The sequence below is a fragment of the Chelonia mydas genome, chromosome 8 (assembly GCF_015237465.2).
Source record: "Chelonia mydas isolate rCheMyd1 chromosome 8, rCheMyd1.pri.v2, whole genome shotgun sequence".
NCBI classification, from domain to species: domain Eukaryota; kingdom Metazoa; phylum Chordata; order Testudines; family Cheloniidae; genus Chelonia; species Chelonia mydas.
The window spans coordinates 30,258,687-30,280,840 of record NC_057854.1 but is presented as its reverse complement, the minus strand read 5'-3'; the positions used below and the strand labels follow the sequence as shown (position 1 = coordinate 30,280,840).

The 22,154-nt window shown below is 39.7% G+C and overlaps 1 protein-coding gene across 3 annotated transcripts in view; it reads right to left on the bottom strand.

Annotated features, from left to right (window-relative positions):
• Positions 1-22,154, bottom strand: part of DOCK2 (dedicator of cytokinesis 2) — a 495,629-nt gene that overhangs the window by 404,029 nt on the left and 69,446 nt on the right. For all 3 annotated transcript variants that reach the window (XM_037906215.2, XM_043520976.1, XM_043520978.1), the window contains exons 10-17: positions 20,875-21,010; positions 18,439-18,514; positions 15,809-15,885; positions 15,325-15,450; positions 12,670-12,794; positions 6,549-6,647; positions 2,970-3,042; positions 2,779-2,882 (exon numbers count right to left, since the gene is read on the bottom strand). In XM_037906215.2, the coding sequence (XP_037762143.1) occupies positions 2,779-2,882; positions 2,970-3,042; positions 6,549-6,647; positions 12,670-12,794; positions 15,325-15,450; positions 15,809-15,885; positions 18,439-18,514; positions 20,875-21,010 (816 nt within the window). The remainder of the gene's footprint in view (positions 1-2,778; positions 2,883-2,969; positions 3,043-6,548; positions 6,648-12,669; positions 12,795-15,324; positions 15,451-15,808; positions 15,886-18,438; positions 18,515-20,874; positions 21,011-22,154) is intronic.

Below are 22,154 nucleotides of genomic sequence, written 5' to 3'. Positions count from 1 at the left end.
CTCAATAGCACATGACAGACAAGTAAAGTGGGGATAGGACATGAAGGGCCTTGAAAGTGACAAAGTAATTTGTGTTTGATGAAATGGAGAAGAGAAGAGGACAGTGAAGGGATGCAAAGAGGATGATGTGATCAAAGCAAGAATCCTGGAAATTTTTCTTTGAAGCACTATTTTGAATGGCTACAAGGGCAGGGGGGAGGGGGTCGAGACTGCATAATTCAAGGTCACAGAAGATGATGTTGCAGTAATTGAGATCTAACAGTAGGGTGACCTGGACTGTCTGAAGGGAAAGGTGATATCTTAGAGATGTTATTCAGGAATAATCGGCAAGTTGTAAAATGGGAGATTATTTCTTCTGATTTGAAGACATTCCATAGAGAGTCAATCAAAACAGAATTGTGGTGTTTGGTCTTCTAAGAGAGGCTGTGAATAGTGATGAGCCAAAGAAAATGACATCATAATTTTGTATCAGGCAAAGTTAATCTGTATTCTGTAAAATTATTTTAGAGGTCCTCTCAATAATTTTATGCACTTGGATATTGATTAGGGAGGACAGATACTACAACAGACTGCATTCAGTTTGTCATAAAATCCAACTTGATTACATTGGAACGATTCAGAAATGAGAAATTAGGGAAAACTCTACTCAGTTGACAAGTAAGACTAGAACTGAAAACAGTCTCCCCAACGCAAGCTTCTAGCAAAAGAAGCCTATTAAAATGAAAAAAAAAAAACCAAACAACCACTTCAGTCAGATTATGAAAAGGTAGGTACTAGGGAAGGAAAATAGAATATACCTAACTACAGATCTTGGAATAGCTACTTGCACCATATAGTACATCCGTCAGTTCACAGTTTGTACCCAATATTGTTGCAACTATTCAAATATCATGACTGTTCAGGTTTGAAGCTGAATTTCCAGACCATATCAGAAGGTGCAACTGCCAGCCTGCAGACCAAGTGTAGCAGATGTGGAGGAGAGTGTGTTGACCTGAAATTTACTCGGCACAGGATTTCTAGATTCAGGAGACTTATTCTTTGATATTTACCATAGCTCCAAAAGGTTTGGCCTGTGAAAGAAGGGCTGTGTGCCAACAGACCTATGGTGTCAGTTTTTATGGTTTAAATAGTTCTTGAGATAATTCATGCTAATGCATCCCTAAGAGAGGACAGAGATGCTTCCCAGACTGACAAGATGTAAAAAGGGGCTTGGTGCCTAACTCAGTTCAGGTTCTCTCTCAAAAGCATTAAAAAAAAAAATGGTTTCCATCCCATGAGGAGATGTCTATTTTCTAGCTGCAGACAAGCAAAGCACAGGAAAACCCTGAAAATTATCAAAAGATATATTGAGGGCAGAAAGGTCACTTCTGAAGTTGAAGATGTACTAGAACATTGGCAAGTGTTGCCTGCTTCCTCAATTTTATCAGTCTCACAATTAGGATTTTTTAAAAAAAAAAATACATGAGAGTCACAGCTTTCATTTTGAATAGAAAGTTTCTAACTTTCAGAGAAAAGCTTGAAAACATGATTCAAGTGCACACCAAAGGACTGAACATCAGAAGACAAAAAAAAAAAGGGGGGGGGGAAGCCACCACCCCTAAAAGCTTTAAAAGGTATTTAAAACCTCTTGAGTTTAAAGCCCTTCCATTTCTGGGATCCTGACTCATGTTTTTAAATGCTTAGCACTGGTGTTTCTGTATTTGAATTCTAGAAGTAGCATTTCTCTGTCAGAAATGATCTATTTTCTACCACAAATATGATGTGCCAACTCAGTTTAGCATTTCTAATATATATATGCTCTCGCTTAACCAGAAGTTATGGGCTTGATGCAGGAATCACTTGCTGAAATTTTATGGGTTGCATTATACAATCAGTCAAGACTGGATGATCATAATGGTCCCTTCTGGCCTCAATATTTATCAGTTTTAACACCAACAAGAGGTGGGCAGATATCTAAAAAAAACACATTAATCTCCACTGGAATTTATAAACAATTTGCTTTAGTTGTGTGCAGGCCTCTGTTATAGCTTTCCATGAATATTACAGAAAAACTAGTTTACTGGACAGAACACATTTGGAAACAACTAATTAAGTACAGGATTGATTATATTTTCAGGAAATTCATTTCCAATTCCCAGTCTTCAGTATCTGCCTGAGAAACCCAAGTTTAATATCATGCATCCAACCGGGGACGGGGCGGGGGGAAAAGTCAACCATGTTATTTGTGGCCAATCAGAACAAACCAGCACTGTTCAATGTCCGGTATCCAAATCCCTGCAACTGACTGTTCATATACAATCCACATCTTAGTATTCATTGTAATTATAAAGCAACCAACCCCTCACAAATACTAGAAAGTCACAAGCTGTTCACAGATTATTCACAAGGCAGGAGAGATCATGGTAAAATTAACTGAATCATATTCCAAGCTCTAATGATGGTTTCAGTCCAGGTCTTGAGTTTTGTCCCAAGCTTCTAGAAGTAGGGACAAAGTAGACTTTAAGCAGGGCAACAAAGGTTAAAATGTGGGAACAGCAACTGTCCTGTGTCATTCTACAATGATTCCTACCTATAGCGGATGTTTGGGGTCGTCTTGACCAACTCTGGAAAAAGATGAATCCAGTCTTGTCCATTCAGAGGAAGGACCACATAATTTAAGTCTTTAGTAGGATAATGAGAGGAAGACCATAGAAAATTGGGAATATCATAGAAGACTGAATAGTAAAAAAGTCAGTGAAAAAAATAATTGCTTCTATGCAACAACCTTCATTACTATACCTTTAAGACTACCAACTCATGGGAGCCATCTTGCAGAGTTGTACCATCCTCTTTCATGAGCTTTACATAGGCCATTGCAAAATTCTTTTCTCCCTTGTCTTTAGCTACAAAGTACAAAATCATGTGTTATTTTTTTTAAAAGGACTGGCAACCTTGATTGCAAAGAAAAAGAATAAAAATTCTGTACTTACACTCTTGAGATGACCTATGTCTGAACATGAAACGCAGATGTATTCTTTGCATGTCTTCAATGGGGACTGCCACCTTTTATAAATCAGAAGTTATAGCACATAATGAAACTTGTCTACTTTGAAATGAATATCCACCATTCCTTTAATTGCTGGGTTTAGCCACTCATGCAATCTGGGCAATTTACAAATTCTGGTTGACACTGTGAAGTTGTTCTTACTGAAAAGTGCTGCATCAAGGAATGCCTCTGTATATCAATTATTGCTGACAAGCTTGTAAGCACATCTCTTCCAGATGAGGGACAATGGAGAAGAGTTACCTTTAATGACTGTACTCTGATTGCTCAATATATATGCTAAGGAGGAGGGTGTCTAGAGCTGGGAGAAGCCACTTCCTCCAGCCTGCGTGTAAGTAGACTTGGGTTTGAAGAGCGGAAAATTACTAGCAGCAGGACAAAGGAGCCAGGTAATGATGATGGGACGTATCAACTTGAGGGAATTGGAAACATATGCTCTGGACTGGTGAGGAAACGAAGGCAGAGAAATGTATATAGACTTATTTTTGTATAGACCTGTGTATTTCTTGTGATTAAGAGCAATAGTGGTTTAGAATCCTCTGAAAGTCAGTCTGTGCATTATGTGTTACACACATGCCCTTCAAGAGTTAACCTGTGGACACAGAGCAACCAGATGGTGGAAGTTCTCGAAGAGAGAGTGTTTAAGCTTTAGGAGAGTGAGCAGTTGGCACTGGTAACAGGGGGTAGGCAGCTGGATCATAAAATTTCAGCTTTCAGAAGAGTGTGCTAAATGGAGGATCATCGCCCTGTGAGTATGTTGAGGGATCCCAACCAGAGGCAGTGTCTGGATTCTGTTCAACTCTGGAGGCTTAAAACACATGGGGTCCAGTGGGCTCCTCACAGCTAGAGTTGCCAGGTGTCCTGTTTTCAACCGGAACACTCAGTCAAAAAAGGACCCTGGCGGCTCCAGTCAGCACTGCCGACCAGGCCATTAAAAGTCTGGTCAGCAGTGCTGTGGGTCTAAGGCAGGCTAGTTCCTACCTGTCCTGGCAGCGTGCTGCATCCCGGAAGCAGCCAGCAAGTCCAGCTCCTAGGCAGAGGGGCCACAGGGCTCTGCATGCTGTCCCCAACTCGAGCACCAGCTCCACACTCCCATCAGCCAGGAACCGTGTCCAATGGGAGTTGGGGGGCAGGGCCGGTGGGCAAGAGCAGCGCTCAGAGCACCATGGCCCCCCTGCTTAGGAGCTGGACCTGCTGGTCCCTTCCGGAGCACAGCACGCTGCCAGGACACCTTAGCCCTGCTGTGCCACTGACTGGGAGCTGCCCAAGGTAAGCTGCACCCCACCCCAACCCAGCCCCCCCCCCAAAACTCAGAGCCCCCTCCCACACCCTGAACCCCTCATCCCCAGCCCCACCCCAGAGCCCACATCCCCTTCCGCACCCCAACTCCCTGCCCCAGGCTGGACCCCCACACACATACCCTGAACCCCTCATTTCTGGCACCACGCCTCCCACACCACAACCCCCTGCCCCAACCCAGTGAAAGTGAGTAAGGGTGGGGGGGAGAAAGCCTCCGAGGGAGTGGGAATGTAGTGAGTGGGGGTGGGGGCCTTTGGGGGAAGGGGTGGGGCTAGGGTGTTCGGTTTTGTGCTATTAGGAAGTTGGCAACCCTACTCACAGCCATCTGGTGAGTGGGCAAGAGGGGGCACCTGACGAAACTTGAGACAGACATAACCACGTGCAAAAATCAGTGCTACTCTTTCCCACCTGTATGCTGGCCCTATAAAGCCTTGCATACACAAAACACATTTGCCTTGGCCTGGCCTCGGGAAGCAGAAGAGATCCTAGTCCTGAAATCATCTGCTTGGAATTCCTAATGAATTCCACAGTCATTAGGCACCACAGTCAAGCAGAATGGAGGAGGGTGTAAGAAAGGACTGCAGCAGGAGGAAGTAGACTGAGCTCTGGGTGCCTGGGTTCCTATTATACAGTCCAGAATGAAAATGTTCATCAGGACCAATTCCAATTTGCATGCGAGTATGGATAAAGCCATCAGTTATAGGGCGGACAAAATTTCATGTACTAGAAAACAAAAAAGGAAAGTGAAATTGTACTGTTAATTATATCGATTTATAGAATACCTCTCAAAACCCTTTAACATCAATCATAAAGCCCTATGGAGGTAATTATACCTCTTCAGTAATGGATGAGCTGGAGTAGAGAAATATTAAATGACTTTCCCAAAGCTGCAGAGCAAGTCAGTATCAGAGCCATGAAGAGAACAAGGGAGTCATGACCAGATCATCAGATCACATTCCCACCCACTCTCTCACACTTCTCATTCTGATTGCTAAAAGTCACAGACACTACAAGGAAATGAATACGTTATCCAATATTAGCAGCACTCCATTAGTATAAAACATTCTCATGATCTGAGTGGTCACATATCAGATTTTTAAATTATATAATTCTGATGTCCATCTTGTGGTTATTCCTATTTTCAGTATAGTAGTAGCTGTGTTGGTCCCAGGATATTAGCAGGACAAGGTGGGTGAGGTAATATCTTTCATTGGACCAACTTCTGTGGATGAAAGACAGACAGGCAACCTTATCTCACCCACAGAAGTTGATCCAGTAAAAGGTATTACTTTACTCACCTTGTCTCTCTTTATTGCTTAGACAATGGTGGCTCCTGAAGTCACATGAGACTATCTTGAACATCACTAGCTACAACACAGCATTTTACACTACCTTAATCTGACTTGAAACCCCAATTTTCAAATAATTGAAAGCACAACTATTTCTAATGGCTTTCAATACAAAATCTATTCAAGTTACTGCCAAAATTTAAAATGGCAACAAGATGTCAAAATGCATTTGTCAGTGCTTTCAAAACTACAAACATGTTTTACAGCTGCAGATGACCTACCTTCCTCTATCCACTGTCACTACATACATTGGTGCAGTCGCAGACTTATTATACAGATTACTAACATAATTCAGCCCATCTTCCACAGCACTTTTCCAAAAAAGCATTGACTGTAGACTTGTCAAGTAACCTTGAGCCATGTTTTGTAATTATTGCCTTCAGACCTTCCAGACTATTACAATTAAACACTGATTACATAGGTGTCTATTAGTTCTTCTCTAACAATCTAAAATTTACAGAGGTTATTTACCATACTCGTTTAATCACTCAAGCTTCTCACTTTCTCTATTTTACACCAATATAGCTAATGGTGTACTGCATTTTCAATATGGCATATTCAGGACATAAGGTAAACTAAGATGATCTCATGGGTTTTGCTGCTACAACAACAAGAAATCCTAACACAGCTTTCTGGACTGAAACTTTAAGCGTCACTTATCATGTATCCCAAACTGATAGCTGATGGAAGACATACATGCAACTATATTTCAAGACCTCAAGGTATTTGTTACAAAAAATGTGAGTTGCACTGTAATAGGTTGTTGTTGTTTTGGTTTGTTTGTTTGTTTTTTAGGAGAAAAGATAGGACCTGACAACTGAAGGGGAAAATATAAATGAAAAATGTTTGTGTCATACCTTTAATGTTTCCATCCAGCGTGGCTGTTTGACCTGATAGTAGAGAACTGATCTGTATTCACTTACAGGTTTGTCCCCTGCTCCCAAACAAATTGCATTCTTACACAAAAAGAGAAAAAAAATACAAAAACTTAGTTATTTTGTGTAAATAATTCATGGGATGTGGGTAAAAGGCAAAACTCTCCTACTTAAGAACACTCCAACAAGGTACATATTTTCAGCATAACAGATTTACAAAATTCATCTAAAGAACTAGAAGTAAAAGCTGTTTAACTATAATAAATACTAGCATTCTAGAAATCAGAGCCATGAGGAGAAGCAGGAAGTCATGACCAGATCATCAGATCACATTTCCCATCCTGTCTCTCACACCTCACATTCTGATTGCTAAAGAAGTCAAAACACTACAAGGAAATGAATACAATTATCTAGTATTAGCAGCACTCCATCAATATAAAACATTCTGAAAATTTCGGACCCTAACGGTAACCAGTCTTGTCACTTGTTTGTAACACTGATGTATTAATCGGATATTTTTTAAAAAAAATCCTTACAAAATAAGTTCCCTGATGGGCTTGCATTGATCAGGCTGTATTTTACTTGAATTATTTCTAAATCTTCAGACATCCACAATGCATTTTGTGGGGTTTTTAGCTCTAAATACATGCTAGTGCCAGTCTTTCTACAAATCTTTAGAAGGTGCAACACTGACAACAGTATTCAGAGGCTAACTTGATTATTGGCATGAGTATGGGTTCACTATACTCAATCAATGCAATTCACCTTGTTTATTCCAGAGGTGAATTTGGCCCATTGTATAGAACCAAGAACACCATCAACCTAATTTAAATGGAAAAGCATCTTCCAATTTAAATGCAACACAAAAGAATTGTTTACAGCTAGAGGCTACAGTGCTACATTTAAAGACACATATAAAAAGGAGTACAGGATATTCTGTTCACTGCACAAATAATAAAAAAAAGTTGTATTATTTGTACTGTGATAGCACCTAGAGACCTCAGTCAGACCAGCAACCCACTGTGATAGAAACACATAAGGAAGTCTCTGGCTCAAGGAGATTATAATCTACTTCAAGTATAGAAACGTCAACCATCCTACGTGTAAAATATGATCAAATGTCTTCTATTCCCACCAAGAGGTATTTTAATGCTTTCCAGCGTGTTTCTTCTTTTTGTTTTGTTTTTTGTACTGCAACCAAGTTGAACAATAAAAGTAGTCTTCAGCCTAGTGCATGCAGTTCTATCACCCCTTACATGGCTCCCATTGAAATCCATGCAAGTTTTGTACATGCAAAGACTGCAAGAAAAGACTATATATTGACAAACTGGAGTACAAATGGTGTGTAGTACCACTACATAGTCGTGTTGTGCCTCAGGAGGGCATTTATTTTAAATGTTTCACAGGAGAATGTAGGCCAGGGTCAGACATCCTGTCAGGGTTCCCTCCCCACTCTGAACTCTGGGGTAGAGATGTGGGGACCCACATGAAAGACCCCCTAAGCTTATTTCTACCATCTGAGGTTAAAAAACTTTCCCAAGGCACAAATCCTTTCTTGTCCTTGGACAGTATTCACTGCCACCACCAAAGTGAGTTAGACAAAGATTCAAGAAAAAGAACCACTTGGAGTTTCTGTTCCCCAAAATATTTCCCCCAATCCCTTCACCCCCTTTCCTGGGCAGGCTTAAGAATAATATCCTCACCAATTGGTACAGGTGAGCACAGCGAAATCCCTGGGTTTTTAGGATACTAAAACCAATCAGATTCTTAAAAAAAAGAACAAAAAAACAAAAAAACAGAACTTTATTATAAAGAAAAAGAAGTAAAAGACCACCTCTGTAAAATCAGGATGGAAGGTAATTTTTACAGGGTAATCAGATTCAAAACACAGAGGATTCCCCTGTAGGCAAAACTTTAAGGTTACAAAAAACAGGGATAAACCTCCTTCTAAGCATAGGGAAAATTCACAAGCTAAAACAAAAGATACTCTAACGCATTTCCTTGCTATTACTTACTATTCCTGTAATTTTAGATGTATCATTCAGTAGGAGCTGGATTACTTGCTTGGTCTCTCTGTCTCCCGAGAGAACACACACAGAGCACAAAAACAAAGCCTCCCCCTCCCCAGATTTGAAAGTATCTTCTTTCCACATTGGTCCTTCTGGTCAGGTACTAACTAGGTTAATTGAACTGATTAACCCCTTACAGGTAAGGGGATTCTGTACCTCTGGCCAAGAGGGATTTTATATTACTGCATACATAAAGGTTGTTGCCCTTCCCTTTGTATTTATGACACATCCACAAACACAATCCCTTGAACAACCCTGAATCACAAAAAACTTCCAACAGCGGGAAATGCCAGAATAGAGAAGGCTTGGGCAACCTCAGGAGATTTTAATTCCTTTAGCATGCAGCCAGTGCCCAGCAAATAACTTGCTCCATAAAGGGTCTAAGATGTAGGTGTTTGTGTATGGGAAAGGGAAGTTGATAAGTTGTGTTTGCTTTTTTCAGTTTTCTGGGAGGTTTAGCTGGACATCTATGCAGCTAGAGAAAAACTTCCCAGGAGGACCAAGCAAAGCAAAGATACCAAAGCCCTCTCTTTTCTGGGGTTTCAAATTTCACAGGGCTCTTTTCCAAGAAAGCAAGCAACAAAATCCTAGAGAAATGCCTGGGAACACTTCCTTTAGGCGGCTTATTTTATTTAATCTCTAAATGGCCAGAAAACTACAATACAACTAGGGAGGATTTCTGTCTCTAGAACTCGCTTCCTTGGCTTTTAGAAAGTAACATTCCTCTCTTTCCGAAAAGTAGTCCATCCCCTTTTAAGGTTCTGAACCTAAAGTAGGCGCAACTGGACACGATTACTTCAGTTCAGGAAGGCACTCCCAATTTAGATTCCAAAATCTCTCCTATGAATTAACTCAGAATTCCCAGGCCATTGTCTTGCTCAGTGAGACTTCCCTCTAGGGGCAGTACTAGGAGCAGGGGGCATGCTGGCAATAAGGCCCCCTCCTGTGGACTCCCTTCTACCCCTAGTACATCTCATTTCAGGGCGTATTTTTACATTTGTCATGTTTCATTTCTACACTCAAAGTTATGCCCCAAAGTGCATTGTGGTCTGGATAGGCCCCACCCACACCAGTAGCATCCCCTCCCCACTCCAAAGGGGAGTGCTCATTCGGTCCAAAAATAGAGCCACTTCCCTTGGCATCTGCTTTATTAACAAAAAGGTGTTCCCAAATATACCTATATAAAACCCCAGGATTAAGCCTCAGCAGGCTTTACTGCCTCTACAGTAACTTTGCCCCAATTTAAGTCTTCTACACTTGGTTGGCTGTAGTTTGGGCTCCTTCTCTCAGGATCTGTCGGCTCCAAACTTTAGCACTGTCTGCCTGAAGGTGTCATTATGCCACTTGCACCAGCAAGTCTGCTTTACCCCTTTCCAACAGGTTCAGCTCCAGCTAATTGAGTGTAGTTTTCAAGCAGTATCTGCCACCCTAGTACACAGCAACCACAGAAAGGCAGTCACTGTTCTCCTTGAATTCATACCCCATTTATGATTTAGAGAGGGGAAGAAAATGTGACACCCCAAAAAAGATCCAATTCTATGTCCAATTTTTGCCACCTGCTATACATCAAGCTCTTGCTGCCTTGTTTTTTTTCCTGGTTGTTCATTTTATTAATTACTCTACTGTGTTTTGTTGTTTTGATGCTATTTTTAATATATCAATATTTAACCCTATTTTAACATTTTCTTCCCAGTTTCTCTATTTCTCTCTAAGTCTCTATTTCTATTTTTAGTCTCACCTTCCTTTCCCACCCCATGTCTAACAATTGCTTATTCTAGTTCTACTTATTTAACATTATAAAACCTCCCCTTTCAACATTTTAATTCACATTCTCCAATTTTTCTAAACCTTACCTTTTCCAAAATTTCTCATTGATTTTGTCCCTCATTTCCTCCCCTCCAAAACACTCACACTCTATGCTATTTCGACAGACTGGCACAAGCTAAAGAGGTCAGACCCCAATCTGTCTTTTTTTTTTAAATCACCCCAAGTTTGATCAGCGCTCATCTCCACTCATTTTATCACAAGGGTTTGTAAATTCTAGGCTAAGGCCATTTAATGGCCTGAAAAGAGTCTCACAGTACAGCCAGGGATCCCACACACAGGGGAGCTAGTTCTCTGTGCTAAGGGGAAAAATAGGCCAAGCTCTCACTTCTGCCTCTATTTCTACTTGGGATGGGTTTCATCACCCATCAAAAATGTAGCATCCCTCACTCATGCACATTCTGCATCCCTCACACATGCACACTAGATACACACTAAATTACACATGCATAGTACTTGTTCTCAACTGTAGGTGCAACTGAAGCTAAGTTTGTACATTGTATTGGCTGCCAGACATTTATAAATATAAATATAAGTGAACCCTCTATCTTAACCACTTCCTACCTTATGAAGTCATTCTTTTAAACATGAGAAAAGAAGGTAGTAATATTGATACATCAAGAGGAGTAATGAGGCTTTATTTCTGGGTTCTACTGAGGAAATATAGTCATCTAAATTCGTAGAAATACATATCCCCAAAGGGTGTTTTATAATGCACCATTCTCACGAGTTGTTTAAATTTATTCTGTGACATTTACTTATAGAAAGTGGCCTTCTCTCTTGTTTGCAGAAATAAATTGAGTGCCAGTTTTTCAATTTAAAACACATTAGTGTTCTGTATTGTGTACTATTTCTAATTCAGCTTTGCTTTTGTTATATCTAGATAAAGCAGAAGTCCAGTTATCTTCCCAATATTTATTAGGTGCTCTCAAGATTATCTTAAATGAACAGATGAGCATTTTTGTGTAATGAAAGAGGTTTAAAAGAAGTTCTGTCTAAAAAAGTGCTTGAACTGAATTGACTTAAGCTGTAAATATAGACAGTGATGTGCTTTGTTTCTCATTCAGTTAGGGAGAAGGTGCATGAATAGAGTAAGATAGAAAATGTAAGTTATGAAGTTATTTTATTTCTGGACATTTAAATATGGTCATTTTATTAAGTACTGAATTAATTAAGAGGTGCCTAAACTTGGGATAAGCACTGTTAAAGAAAACTAAGTGAAGACATAAAATAGTGCCAGGTTTCCAAAAGGACTTTTACTGAGCTTCCACTTGAACATCCCCAAACTTGCACTTATGGGTTAAAATCATTACTTGCAGATGTAGGCAACAGAACTTAGAGATCCAAAGCTCTTTGGGGTATCTTTCTCCTTCATTTTCACATGACAGATGTGCACACACACTGCTGGAGGCCACATTTTGATGTTTGGCCCCATAATAAAGATTTGTTGCATCATACATGCATTAACGAGAAGTTTGATAAATGTGGGCCAAATTCTCAATTCTGACAGGGTAAGGCTTTTTACCACAGTGAGTTGCTCCAGATTTACATGGTCTTAAGAAATGTCACTGCTTTCACTCTTCTGAATACAGCACAGTTCCAAAAAGAATAGCATAAAGCTCAAAACAAAGTGGAAGAAAATCTTCCTAAACACTGGACAGCTATTAAGGTCTTGAGACAAATAAAAAGTTATACAAAAAAGGAAAAGAGACACCATGAAAAAACTAGTAAATATTTACATTGCATACGTACAGACAGACACTCATCCACATTGCTACGTTACCTAACTCAAGCAGGCTACCCCCACCCAAGAGATAGGAATACAGTCTTCGTGTCCCATTCCTGCATTGGCTGGTTGTATAATGGAGAAGGAACATTTAGTTTAACATAGTAATTACATTACTCTTCCAGGAATCCCCATGAGGAAATCTCTAGAGTCACAGTCAATAAAAGCAGATCATCTGTTTGCTCTCTAGTCAGAGATAACAGGTCAGCAAGTGTCTTTTACGGGTTTATGCACATTACGTAAAGCTTTTATTAAATATAACAATTCCAGCATGACAAAACAACTCACTAGAAATAGAACACAAATGTACTGCAGGATATTACATTACAATGTTATTCAAAATTCATGTGAAGTGTAAGGCTTACTTCTAAGATGTGTTTAACATTTTCATGTTTAATGCTAATGGCAAGAGACAAAAACTTACTGGTATCACTTTTCCTTCTTCGTCACAGACACACATGATCACTTCCACATTTCTTTGGGTTGTTTTATTGTACTTATCAAAATCACCCATAGTCAGTGTAACATAAATATCATTTCTTATATCCCCTATGACAGAAATGCAAAAGGTTAAAAAGAATAAAAATATATTACAAAATCAAAGGGAAACCCAAGAGGGTTTTTATAAGTAATAATGATTACTTACATACTCATCTCACTATGCTGAACTATATTAAATGAAGTTAAGTTCATTCTAAAGAAAAGTTTAAAGTGTTCTGCTTTGATATTTTCATTTGATCAGATTTTATAGGATGGTCTGAAACGAGACAAAATGTGTTTTCCTAAAAGGGAACTCATCTAACTCTCAGACTGCAGTGACACCTTCTGGTGAGGTGAAGTTAAGATGCTGTTGCTCAATTTGACTAATAAGATATGAAATTCTGTTTTTCCCCCCAAATGGGAGCTTTATAAAAACAGCTTTTTTTGTTTTCCTCCTGTGAACAAATTGAGATGTCATCAAAACCATGATGCCACATACATGCCAGTCTGGATAATCTGAACCAAGAATTTGGCTTTAAACAAACATTTAGTAGCCTGACTTCATACATATTGGTATTTTAACTCGAACAAAAGCACAGTATGAAAGTCAAACAACTAATAAAAGCTGTAAATAATTCCTTATCTACGCAGTGATCATGAAAGCAATTTATGAGAAACATGGTACTTTTAGAATCAGAATCATAGGGTTAGAAGGGACCACAAGACTCATCTAGTCGGCTCCCCTGCCAAGATACAGGATTTGTTGTGTCTAAACCATCCAACAGAGATGGCCATCTAGCCCCTTTTGAACGCCTCCAGTGAAGGAGCTTCCACAGCCTCCCTAGGCAGTCTGTTCTGTTGTCCTGTTGTTCTTACAATTACGAAATTTTTCTTGAGATCTAATCTAAATCTTTACATTGTATAGTTTGAACCCATTGCCTCTTGACCTGCCCTCTGTGGCAAGAGAGAACAACTTTTCTCCATCTTTTTAGGGCAGCCTTTCAAGTATTTGAAGACTGTGATCATATCCCCCCTTAATCTCCTCTTTCCCTTCAGCCTTTGCTCCTGTGGCTTACATTCCATCCCTTTGATCATGTTTGTTGTTCGCCTTGGGATCCTTTCCTTTGGTGACTAAAGTTGGACACAGTACTCTAGCTCAGGCCTAACCAGAGTCGAATAGAGTGGTACTATCACCTCCCATGACTTGCTTGCTATACGCCTGTTAATGCAACCTAAAATTGCATTGCTTTTTTGCAACAGCATCACAATGTTGACTCATGTTGAGGTTGTGATCCATGACAACTCCCAGATCCTTCTCAGTAATGCTGCTGCCAAGCCAGTTATCACCCATTCTGTATTGGTGCATTTGGTTTTTCTTCCTTAAGTGTAGCCTTTTTTGAATTTCATTTTGTCATCTATAGCCCAGTTCTCCAATCAATCCATATCCCTTTGAATTTCAGCACTATCCTCCAAAGTGTTGGCAACCCCTCTAGCTTTCTGTGAAAATTTGATCAGTATGCTCCCTATTCCTACATCCAGGTCATTAATATAGATGTAAAATAATACTGGACCCAGAACAGATCCCTGTGGAACCCCACTCAAGATCTCCTTCCAGTCAGACATCATTCCATTAACAGTTACTTGTTGTTTGTGATTGTTTAACCAGTTATGTAGCTACTTAACTATAGTTCCACCAAGCTGCATTACTCCAGCTTTCTTATCAGAATGTCATGCGGGGCTGTCTCAAAAGCTTTGCTCAAGTCCAGGTATATGATGTCCACATTTCCCCCTATCCACCAAACCAGTCACCCTATCAAAGAAGCAAATCAAGCTGGTTTGGCATGGATTTGTTCTTCGTATATCCATGCTGGCTGCTAATGATCACCCCTTCATCCTTCAGGTATTCACCAATTGAATGTTTTATACATTTCTGTAATAGCTTCCCAGGTATCGAGGTCAGGCTGACTAGTCTATAGTTCCCTGGCTCCTCCTTTTCCCCCCTTTTTGAATATGGGCACTACATTAGCCCTCCTCCTGTCTTCTAGGACCTCCCCTATCATCCATTAATTTGCAAATCTTATTGCCAGTGGCTCAAAGATTTCTTCAACTAATTCCTTCAGCACTCTGGGATGAATAGCATCAGGCCCCACTAACTTGAATTCATTCAAATTAGTCAGAAGATCTGAAATGTTCTTTACTTATCCCGATCTGCATCCCTTCCTCTTTGTCACCTATGGTAATTTCACTAGTCGTCCAGTCATGTGTTATTTTTTGTGAGAAGACTGAAGCAAAGTATGCATTGAACAGCTCTGCCTTCCTATCATCTATCACCAGCTCACCTTCTCCACTGAGCAGTGGGCCAACACCATCCCTGATCTTTGTCTTCATTTAAGTATTTTTGTTTTAAATGATTTATCCTTACATTTTTTCTAAATAATTATATTTCACTCATTGATGTAAACTTCTAATATTTAAATTAGAAATCACCCTGAAGTGTACATTGAAGTAAGCTCCAAGCTAAATATTACAGATATTTATACTAGGCTTTACAGTGAAAAGGTGAAAGTCTATTTTCAGTGAAGAACAAATCACCTCCTACCTGGCATGATTATTTCAGGGAATCCCAGCTTCCTTGCAACAACTGTTGTCCTGTCAACGAGATGGGGATAGTCCTTCCTAATCTGAGTCATGTCTCCAACAAGCATTTTCATAGTTACCCACAGACCTATAGAAAAAGCGAGAGATTATGTAATTAACTTCTTTGGAGTTTACTTTGAATTAAGTTACCATTTTTCTCTCCTCTAGAGAACTGTTACTAATGTCACCTTTCCCACCTCCCCAGCCAAAAAACAGCTACCACTTAAACCTTAACTAAAGCCACTTTTCTCGTTAGACAGGTGCTTATTATCTAAATAGCCTCTAACTCCCCCACAAACATTTACATTCATCATTGTCAGCGTCACAGTATATGTAGCCCAATGACTGAAGTACAAGGACTGATTTGAAACCCAGACTACAAAAATATGAAACCAAGATTTATAAATACAATGTATTGTTTTGCTTACATACAAAGACTACTTTACCTTGCCCGCCACTGTCGCCTTTTGATGCTGTGACTTTTCCTAAGAGACTGTGCAAAGAATCATTCTCTGCCACCATTCTAAAGGAAAATAGAAAAAATTCCCTAGTAAGCACTGAACATACCAAATAATTAAGGAAGCAATAAAGCCAATGCCCTCAGTCATTGTTCTTTACAACTTAATTATTTACCAATCCTCACCACTACGCACTTAGTGATCTCCCCGCCCCCAGAGCAGACCAGGCCTAAGATAGTATTGGACCCATGTCCTTTCTGGATGTTAAAGCCCAGTGACCCTATCCAGGCAATTATACCACACTCAGTGTCTTTGTACCACCCCTTTAGCAACCAGTTCTAAACCGGCTTCAAAATTTAACAATCGGTTCACGCAAACCGGCTCCAGCTCACCACTGCCTATAGGAGAAGGGTACCCATAAATTTCTTAGGGTATGGAAATAAGATTTGGGTATAGTAAGTTGGGCCTGAATTACATAGGTCAGGATCCTATAAAATACCTTGTAAGAGAGTTCAGTTCGGTTCTTCGAAGTTCAGCTCTTCTAAGTTCTAAGCTCTATCTATCTAATCATTCTATCAGCTCAGCTTGTGCACTATAGTATAACTACTCAACATTCCTAACCATTGGGGAAGCCAGCACCATTGCGTAATTGGGCATGCCAGGAGTGAGGCTGGTCCTTCACCTCCTATTACCGGGTCCTCAAGGAAAGGTGTGAGTATGTTAGGTTAAGGTACTTATAATAGAAATGGTACAACCAGGAGTTTTGGAATTCTTTTACTTTTTTGCAGTTATAAGTTTCATTGCATTTCTTATTTTTAATGTTAATTTCAATAAAGGTTTTATCAATTTGGTATTGTCCTCAGTGTACGTGTTCTTGCCAAGCACCCCGAGAATCCTCTCCCGATATAGAACTCTCTGAGTTCTTGAACTCTGTAGCCTGAATTGGATAAGAACCTATACATCTTCTGGTAGGATGCAATCAGTGGTGAGCCATAACAACTAACCCATCAAATTCAGGTCAACAACAGATCGTGCCTTCTTGCAAAATCAAAGAGTAGCAGCCGTGTTAGTCTGTATTCGCAAAAAGAAAAGGAGAACTTGTGGCACCTTAGAGACTAACCCATTTATTTGAGCATAAGCTTTCGTGAGCTACAGCTCACTTCATTGGATGCATAAAGTGGAAAATACAGTGAGGAGATTTATATACACACAAACCATGAAAAAATACACATTATAAGGAGAGTGATCACTTAAGATGAACTATTATCAGCAGGAGAGTGGGGTGGGGGGAGAGAAAACCTTTTGAAGTGATAATCAAGGTGGGCTATTTCCAGCACATTTCCAGGAGTTAACAAGAACATCTGAGGAACAGTGGGGGGGGGGGGGGGGGGGGGGGAATAAACAAGGGGAAATAGTTTTACTTAGTATAATGACTCAACCACTCCCAGTCTCTATTCAAGCCTAAGTTAATTGTATCCAATTTGCAAATTAATTCCAATTCAGCAATCTCTCGTTGGAGTCTGTTTTCGAAGTTTTTTTGTTGAAGGATAGTCACTTTGAGATCAGAAATCGAGTGACCAGAGAGATTGAAGTGTTCTCCGACTGGTTTATGAATGTTATAATTCTTGATATCTGATTTGTGTCCATTTATTCTTTTACGTAGAGACTGTCCAGTTTGCCCAATGTACATGGCACAGGGGCATTGCTGTCACATGATGGCATATATCACATTGGTAGATGTGCAGGTGAACGAGTCTCAGATAGTGTGGCTGATGTGATTAGGCCCTATATGTGTGGTAATCCTAATGGGTTCAATTAGTGCCTTTTCCAATACAGTTTTCCTCATCAGTAGCCAGAGGTGCATTAGAACCCCCTTCCCCTTTCCTCTACTATCCAGTTCAGGAATGCTTCTTGACACCCAGCTCAAATGACTCAAATGGAATTGTAAAAAAGGGAAGTGGGGCCAATGCTTAAGTGCTTGGCAAACTGGTATATTCTCCACAGAACATACAAACACTTGCAGTATTATGCAGAATGCCATTCAATAACGGTTTCCAATGTGTGCCTATACTTCAGACTATATCTCCATTTATGTGTGAGTACCAAGTTGAGAGTCAAAGATTGCCTTGCATTGCAATTGAAATTTGAACTTCCTTTTTCAAAATTCAGTCACCTTTCAACTTGTTCAGTAGCCCAACTTCACAGCTCACTCAAACTCATGAAATATACACAGTATTTACCACCTACAATCATGTCTAGAATGGATTGGTGTACATTCATATACTTTGGTTCTGTTTAATAGGTCATAATGCTGGATGAGCGTGGAGTGAAGACATCAGTTTGAATTCATTTATACTTAGCTGATGCCCTATGAAAAACTTCCATGTCTTTGTCACATTTCACGTTAATCTTATTAATATTTTTCACTCATATTCCCATAAAATTACTTGTTTTCTTTTTAGTACTTCAGACTGTACTAACATTGATATTCATATAATGCAATTAAGATCACTTTATCTGTAATAAAGAAAAGATCCATGACAAGCACATTCACATAGCCAGAAATTTTTGCATGTAAAATGAATTGTTGTATTGTAAAAAATAAATTTGACTCTTACGGGTGAAAAGGAATGAAATGCTGCTTCTCTTCATCGCTTTCCGCTTTACCTTTTATGGTATCTGTAATATCCATAACTAGAAAAGTAGAAATAAAATTCATTAATATATAAGAACATGAAAAATTATTCATCTCTCTCACTAACATTATGCTTCAGGACATGTATGCATTTTAAGATATGATTTTCAAGGTTATTAGATGGAAAGATATTATACAATGGTATTTCATCAGTTATTGCTAGCAATGTAAAGTACAATATATGGTTGATCTTTACCAAAAAAGTTATTTACACTCAATTGGGGTGCCATACGTTGTACCTTCCCCAAGGAGATGAAATTCAATATGAATAGACTTGAGGCTAAAGCTTTTGTTAAAACCTAATAAGCTGAACTCTGTGTGTGTACAAGTTTAGAGAGAGAAAGAAAAAAAAACCTTTTCCAGGTGCTATGATATAATTTCCATGTAGAAATGGTTTATTTTAATTCCTATTCTCCCATTAACTGTTTCCAAATACCCAATGGCACTGAAGCTTAGTTTTCCAATATGTAAGTTGTCACATGTAGAGTTTTCTATTTCATTCTTCATTGTAATATTGGGGGGCCAACAAAAATTTCTAATTGTAGTTTTGAAACCTGATGCAGTAGCACCCAGAAAGAATGGACACTTACCCTACAATATTTGCTGTTCTTTGAGTTGTTTTAGTCAGTGTTGATACCACTGTACTTGTGCATGAGCCTCATGGACACAAGGCCAAAAGACTTCATTTAAAAAAAAAAAAATCCATGAGCTGTCAGGGTTGCCTCCCCACTCTGAATTCTAGGGTACAGATGTGGGGACCCACATGGAAGACCCCCTAAGCTTATTTTACCAGCATAGGGTAAAACTTCCCCAAGGCACAAACTCTTTGCCCTTGGAGGGTACGCTGCCACCAAGTGATTTAACAAAGATTCAGGGAAAGGACCACTTGGAGTTCCTATTCCCCCTAAATATCCCCCCAAGCCCTTACACCCCCTTTCCTGGGGAGGCTTGAGAATAATATCCTAACCAATTGGTTACAAAGTGATCACAGACTCAAGCCCCTGGGTCTTAGGACAATAGAGAAATCAGTCAGGCTCTTAAAAGAAACAGAACTTTATTAGAAAGAAAAAAGGTAAAAGAAGCACCTCTGTAAAATTAGAAGGGAAGCTAATCTCACAGGGCAATCAGATTTAAAACACAGAGGATTTCCCTCTGGGCAAAAACTTTAAAGTTACAAAAAGAAAACCAGGAATACACCTTCCTCTCAGCACAGAGAAAATCACAAGCCAGTACTTACTAATTCTAATGGAGTTGGATTGCTTGCTTTCTTAATCTCTCTCCGGCAAGCACACAGGACAGACAGACAAAAGCCTTCCCCGCCACCCCACCTCGATTTGAAGTATCTTGTCCCCTTATTGGTCCTTTTGGTCAGGTGCCAGCCAGGTTACCTGAGCTTCTTAACCCTTTACTGGTAAAAGGATATTGTGCCTCTGGCCAGGAGGGATTTTAAGTACTGTATACAGGAAGGTTGTTACCCTTCCGTTTATATTTATGACAGAGCATCAGTATGCGCTCTCTGCCTCCTCGTGCTCCCATATGAAGGCATAAAGGGCAATACTTCCTCAGTTCCCTTGTGACTCAAAGCCCATGTTCCAAAAAGCAGGGATGGAGAGCGAGTTGCAGGATCCGTACTGACAACATCCTTAAAGAACCATAGTTGCTGCAGAGCATGGGGTTGTGTTCCAGGTCACCTTGGTTAATAGCCATTGATGGACTTCTGCTCCATGAATTTATCTAATTCTTTTTTTAACCCAGTGATACTTTTGGCCTTCACAGAATCCCCTGGCAAGGAGTTTCACAGATTGACTGTGCATTGTGTGAAATACTTCCTTTTGTTTGTTTTAAAAACCTGCTATCCGTTAACGTGGATGACATGGGATAGATCACTCGATAAATTGCCCTGTTCTGTTCATTCCCTCTGAAGCAACTGACACCAGCCACTGTTGGAAGGAGGATACTAGGCTAGATGGACCATTAATCTGACCCAGTATGGCCATTCTTATGTTCTTAGAGGATATGGTACTCTGCTTCTATTAAGTGTAGACAGGATCAGGCTCTTATATTGTGTGAGATGCTGCAAGCTGCACAGCTCAATATACCACACACACTAGATTCCTGGAGAATTTTTTTCCATCAGTAATTACTACAAATATTTAAACATGCTTTCATTTACTACATATTTTATTCATGTGTTTAATCAAAGGCATTCTTCCATTTTAAGGTTCATCTTAATGCTTTTTTTCTCTGCCTTTAAATAATCAAGTTTTTAAATTTTTCATTACAAAAAAAACAAACAAATGTAAATGGGCTGTGATTAGAAGCAAATGCTGCAAATAATTTTAAATGACATGGTTGTTACCTGCCACACCAAATGGCCGTCGCAATCCTTGAGTGCATTTTTTCATATTGCTATCTTTTAGATCCATTCTTCCAACCCGGACTATCTGACAAATCAAATAAACTTTGTCTCGGTTAAGATCTTTGTTTCCAAGATCCTAAAAATAGATGACAAGAGAATTATTAAAATATGGACCACTGACATTCTGCAGCAAATGAAATTTCAACAGGGCCCCTAGTTACAATACCAATTGACAAGAAACAGAAAAAGAAACTAAGATATACTCAGGGAAGGAAAGCTATGATTTAACATTGTCCAAACAAAGTTGACATTTTAAATGATACAAAAAGGAAAGAGGAGGGAGAAAGGCATTTTCACACAGCAAGAGCTACAGGACAGAGTATCCTGATATTATACAAAAGCTGTGAGTATGGGGAAACAGAAGAGGCCAGTGCTAGAGAACTGGAAGGAGATAGAGGAAGGATAAAGGAGAGAACCATCTAGAAGTGTTCATTATCATTAGTACAAACAGGAAATCACCCATCCTAATCGCTACTGCAATGGTTTTCAAACTTTCTAGGCTGTATACTCCTCTCCAAATAATGTAGTCTACCGTATACCCCCATCTGAGATAGGGTCATAATATATCTATGATTAGATTGCCAACTCTTACGAAATAAATTGCTTTGTTTGCAATTACAGGATTTTTCTCACGCATCCCAGTTTGAAAACCACTAAGCGCCTCCATTAATTCAAAGAGGCTGGCAGTTGTACAACCCATCAAATGCAGCTGCTAACCCAGCGCCCTGAATAATATAACATCCCTGCCAGCCTAAAGTTAAGTTAATAACCATCTTCCTCAAGACCTCCACCCCAAAAGCCTAGACAACTCAAGCCTCCTCAAATGTCTGAGCAAATAGATGGGCTCTGCAGCATTCCCTGAAGGTGAGTGAATATGGGCTAATTTCAGACCCAGAGGCACGGGGAGAGTGATCTCAAGTCCCTCTCCTTTCATCTGACAAGACTCAGGACTGAGCATCTCCACTGATCCCAGTTGTGGCAATATTACATGGGGGAGAGGCAGTCCCCAGCAGACAGTCCCCAAAACATTTAGGGTTTTATAGGTCAATAGCAACTCAAACTCTGCCAGAAACAGCAGGCAAACCACACTATTCCTGGAGCATTGGTGTTATATGCTCACGATGCGTAATAACCAGTCAAATATTTGCACCATCATCAGTTTGAGTTGATTTAATTTACGATTATGATAAAGCTAATGTATGGCTTAATTTACTACATTC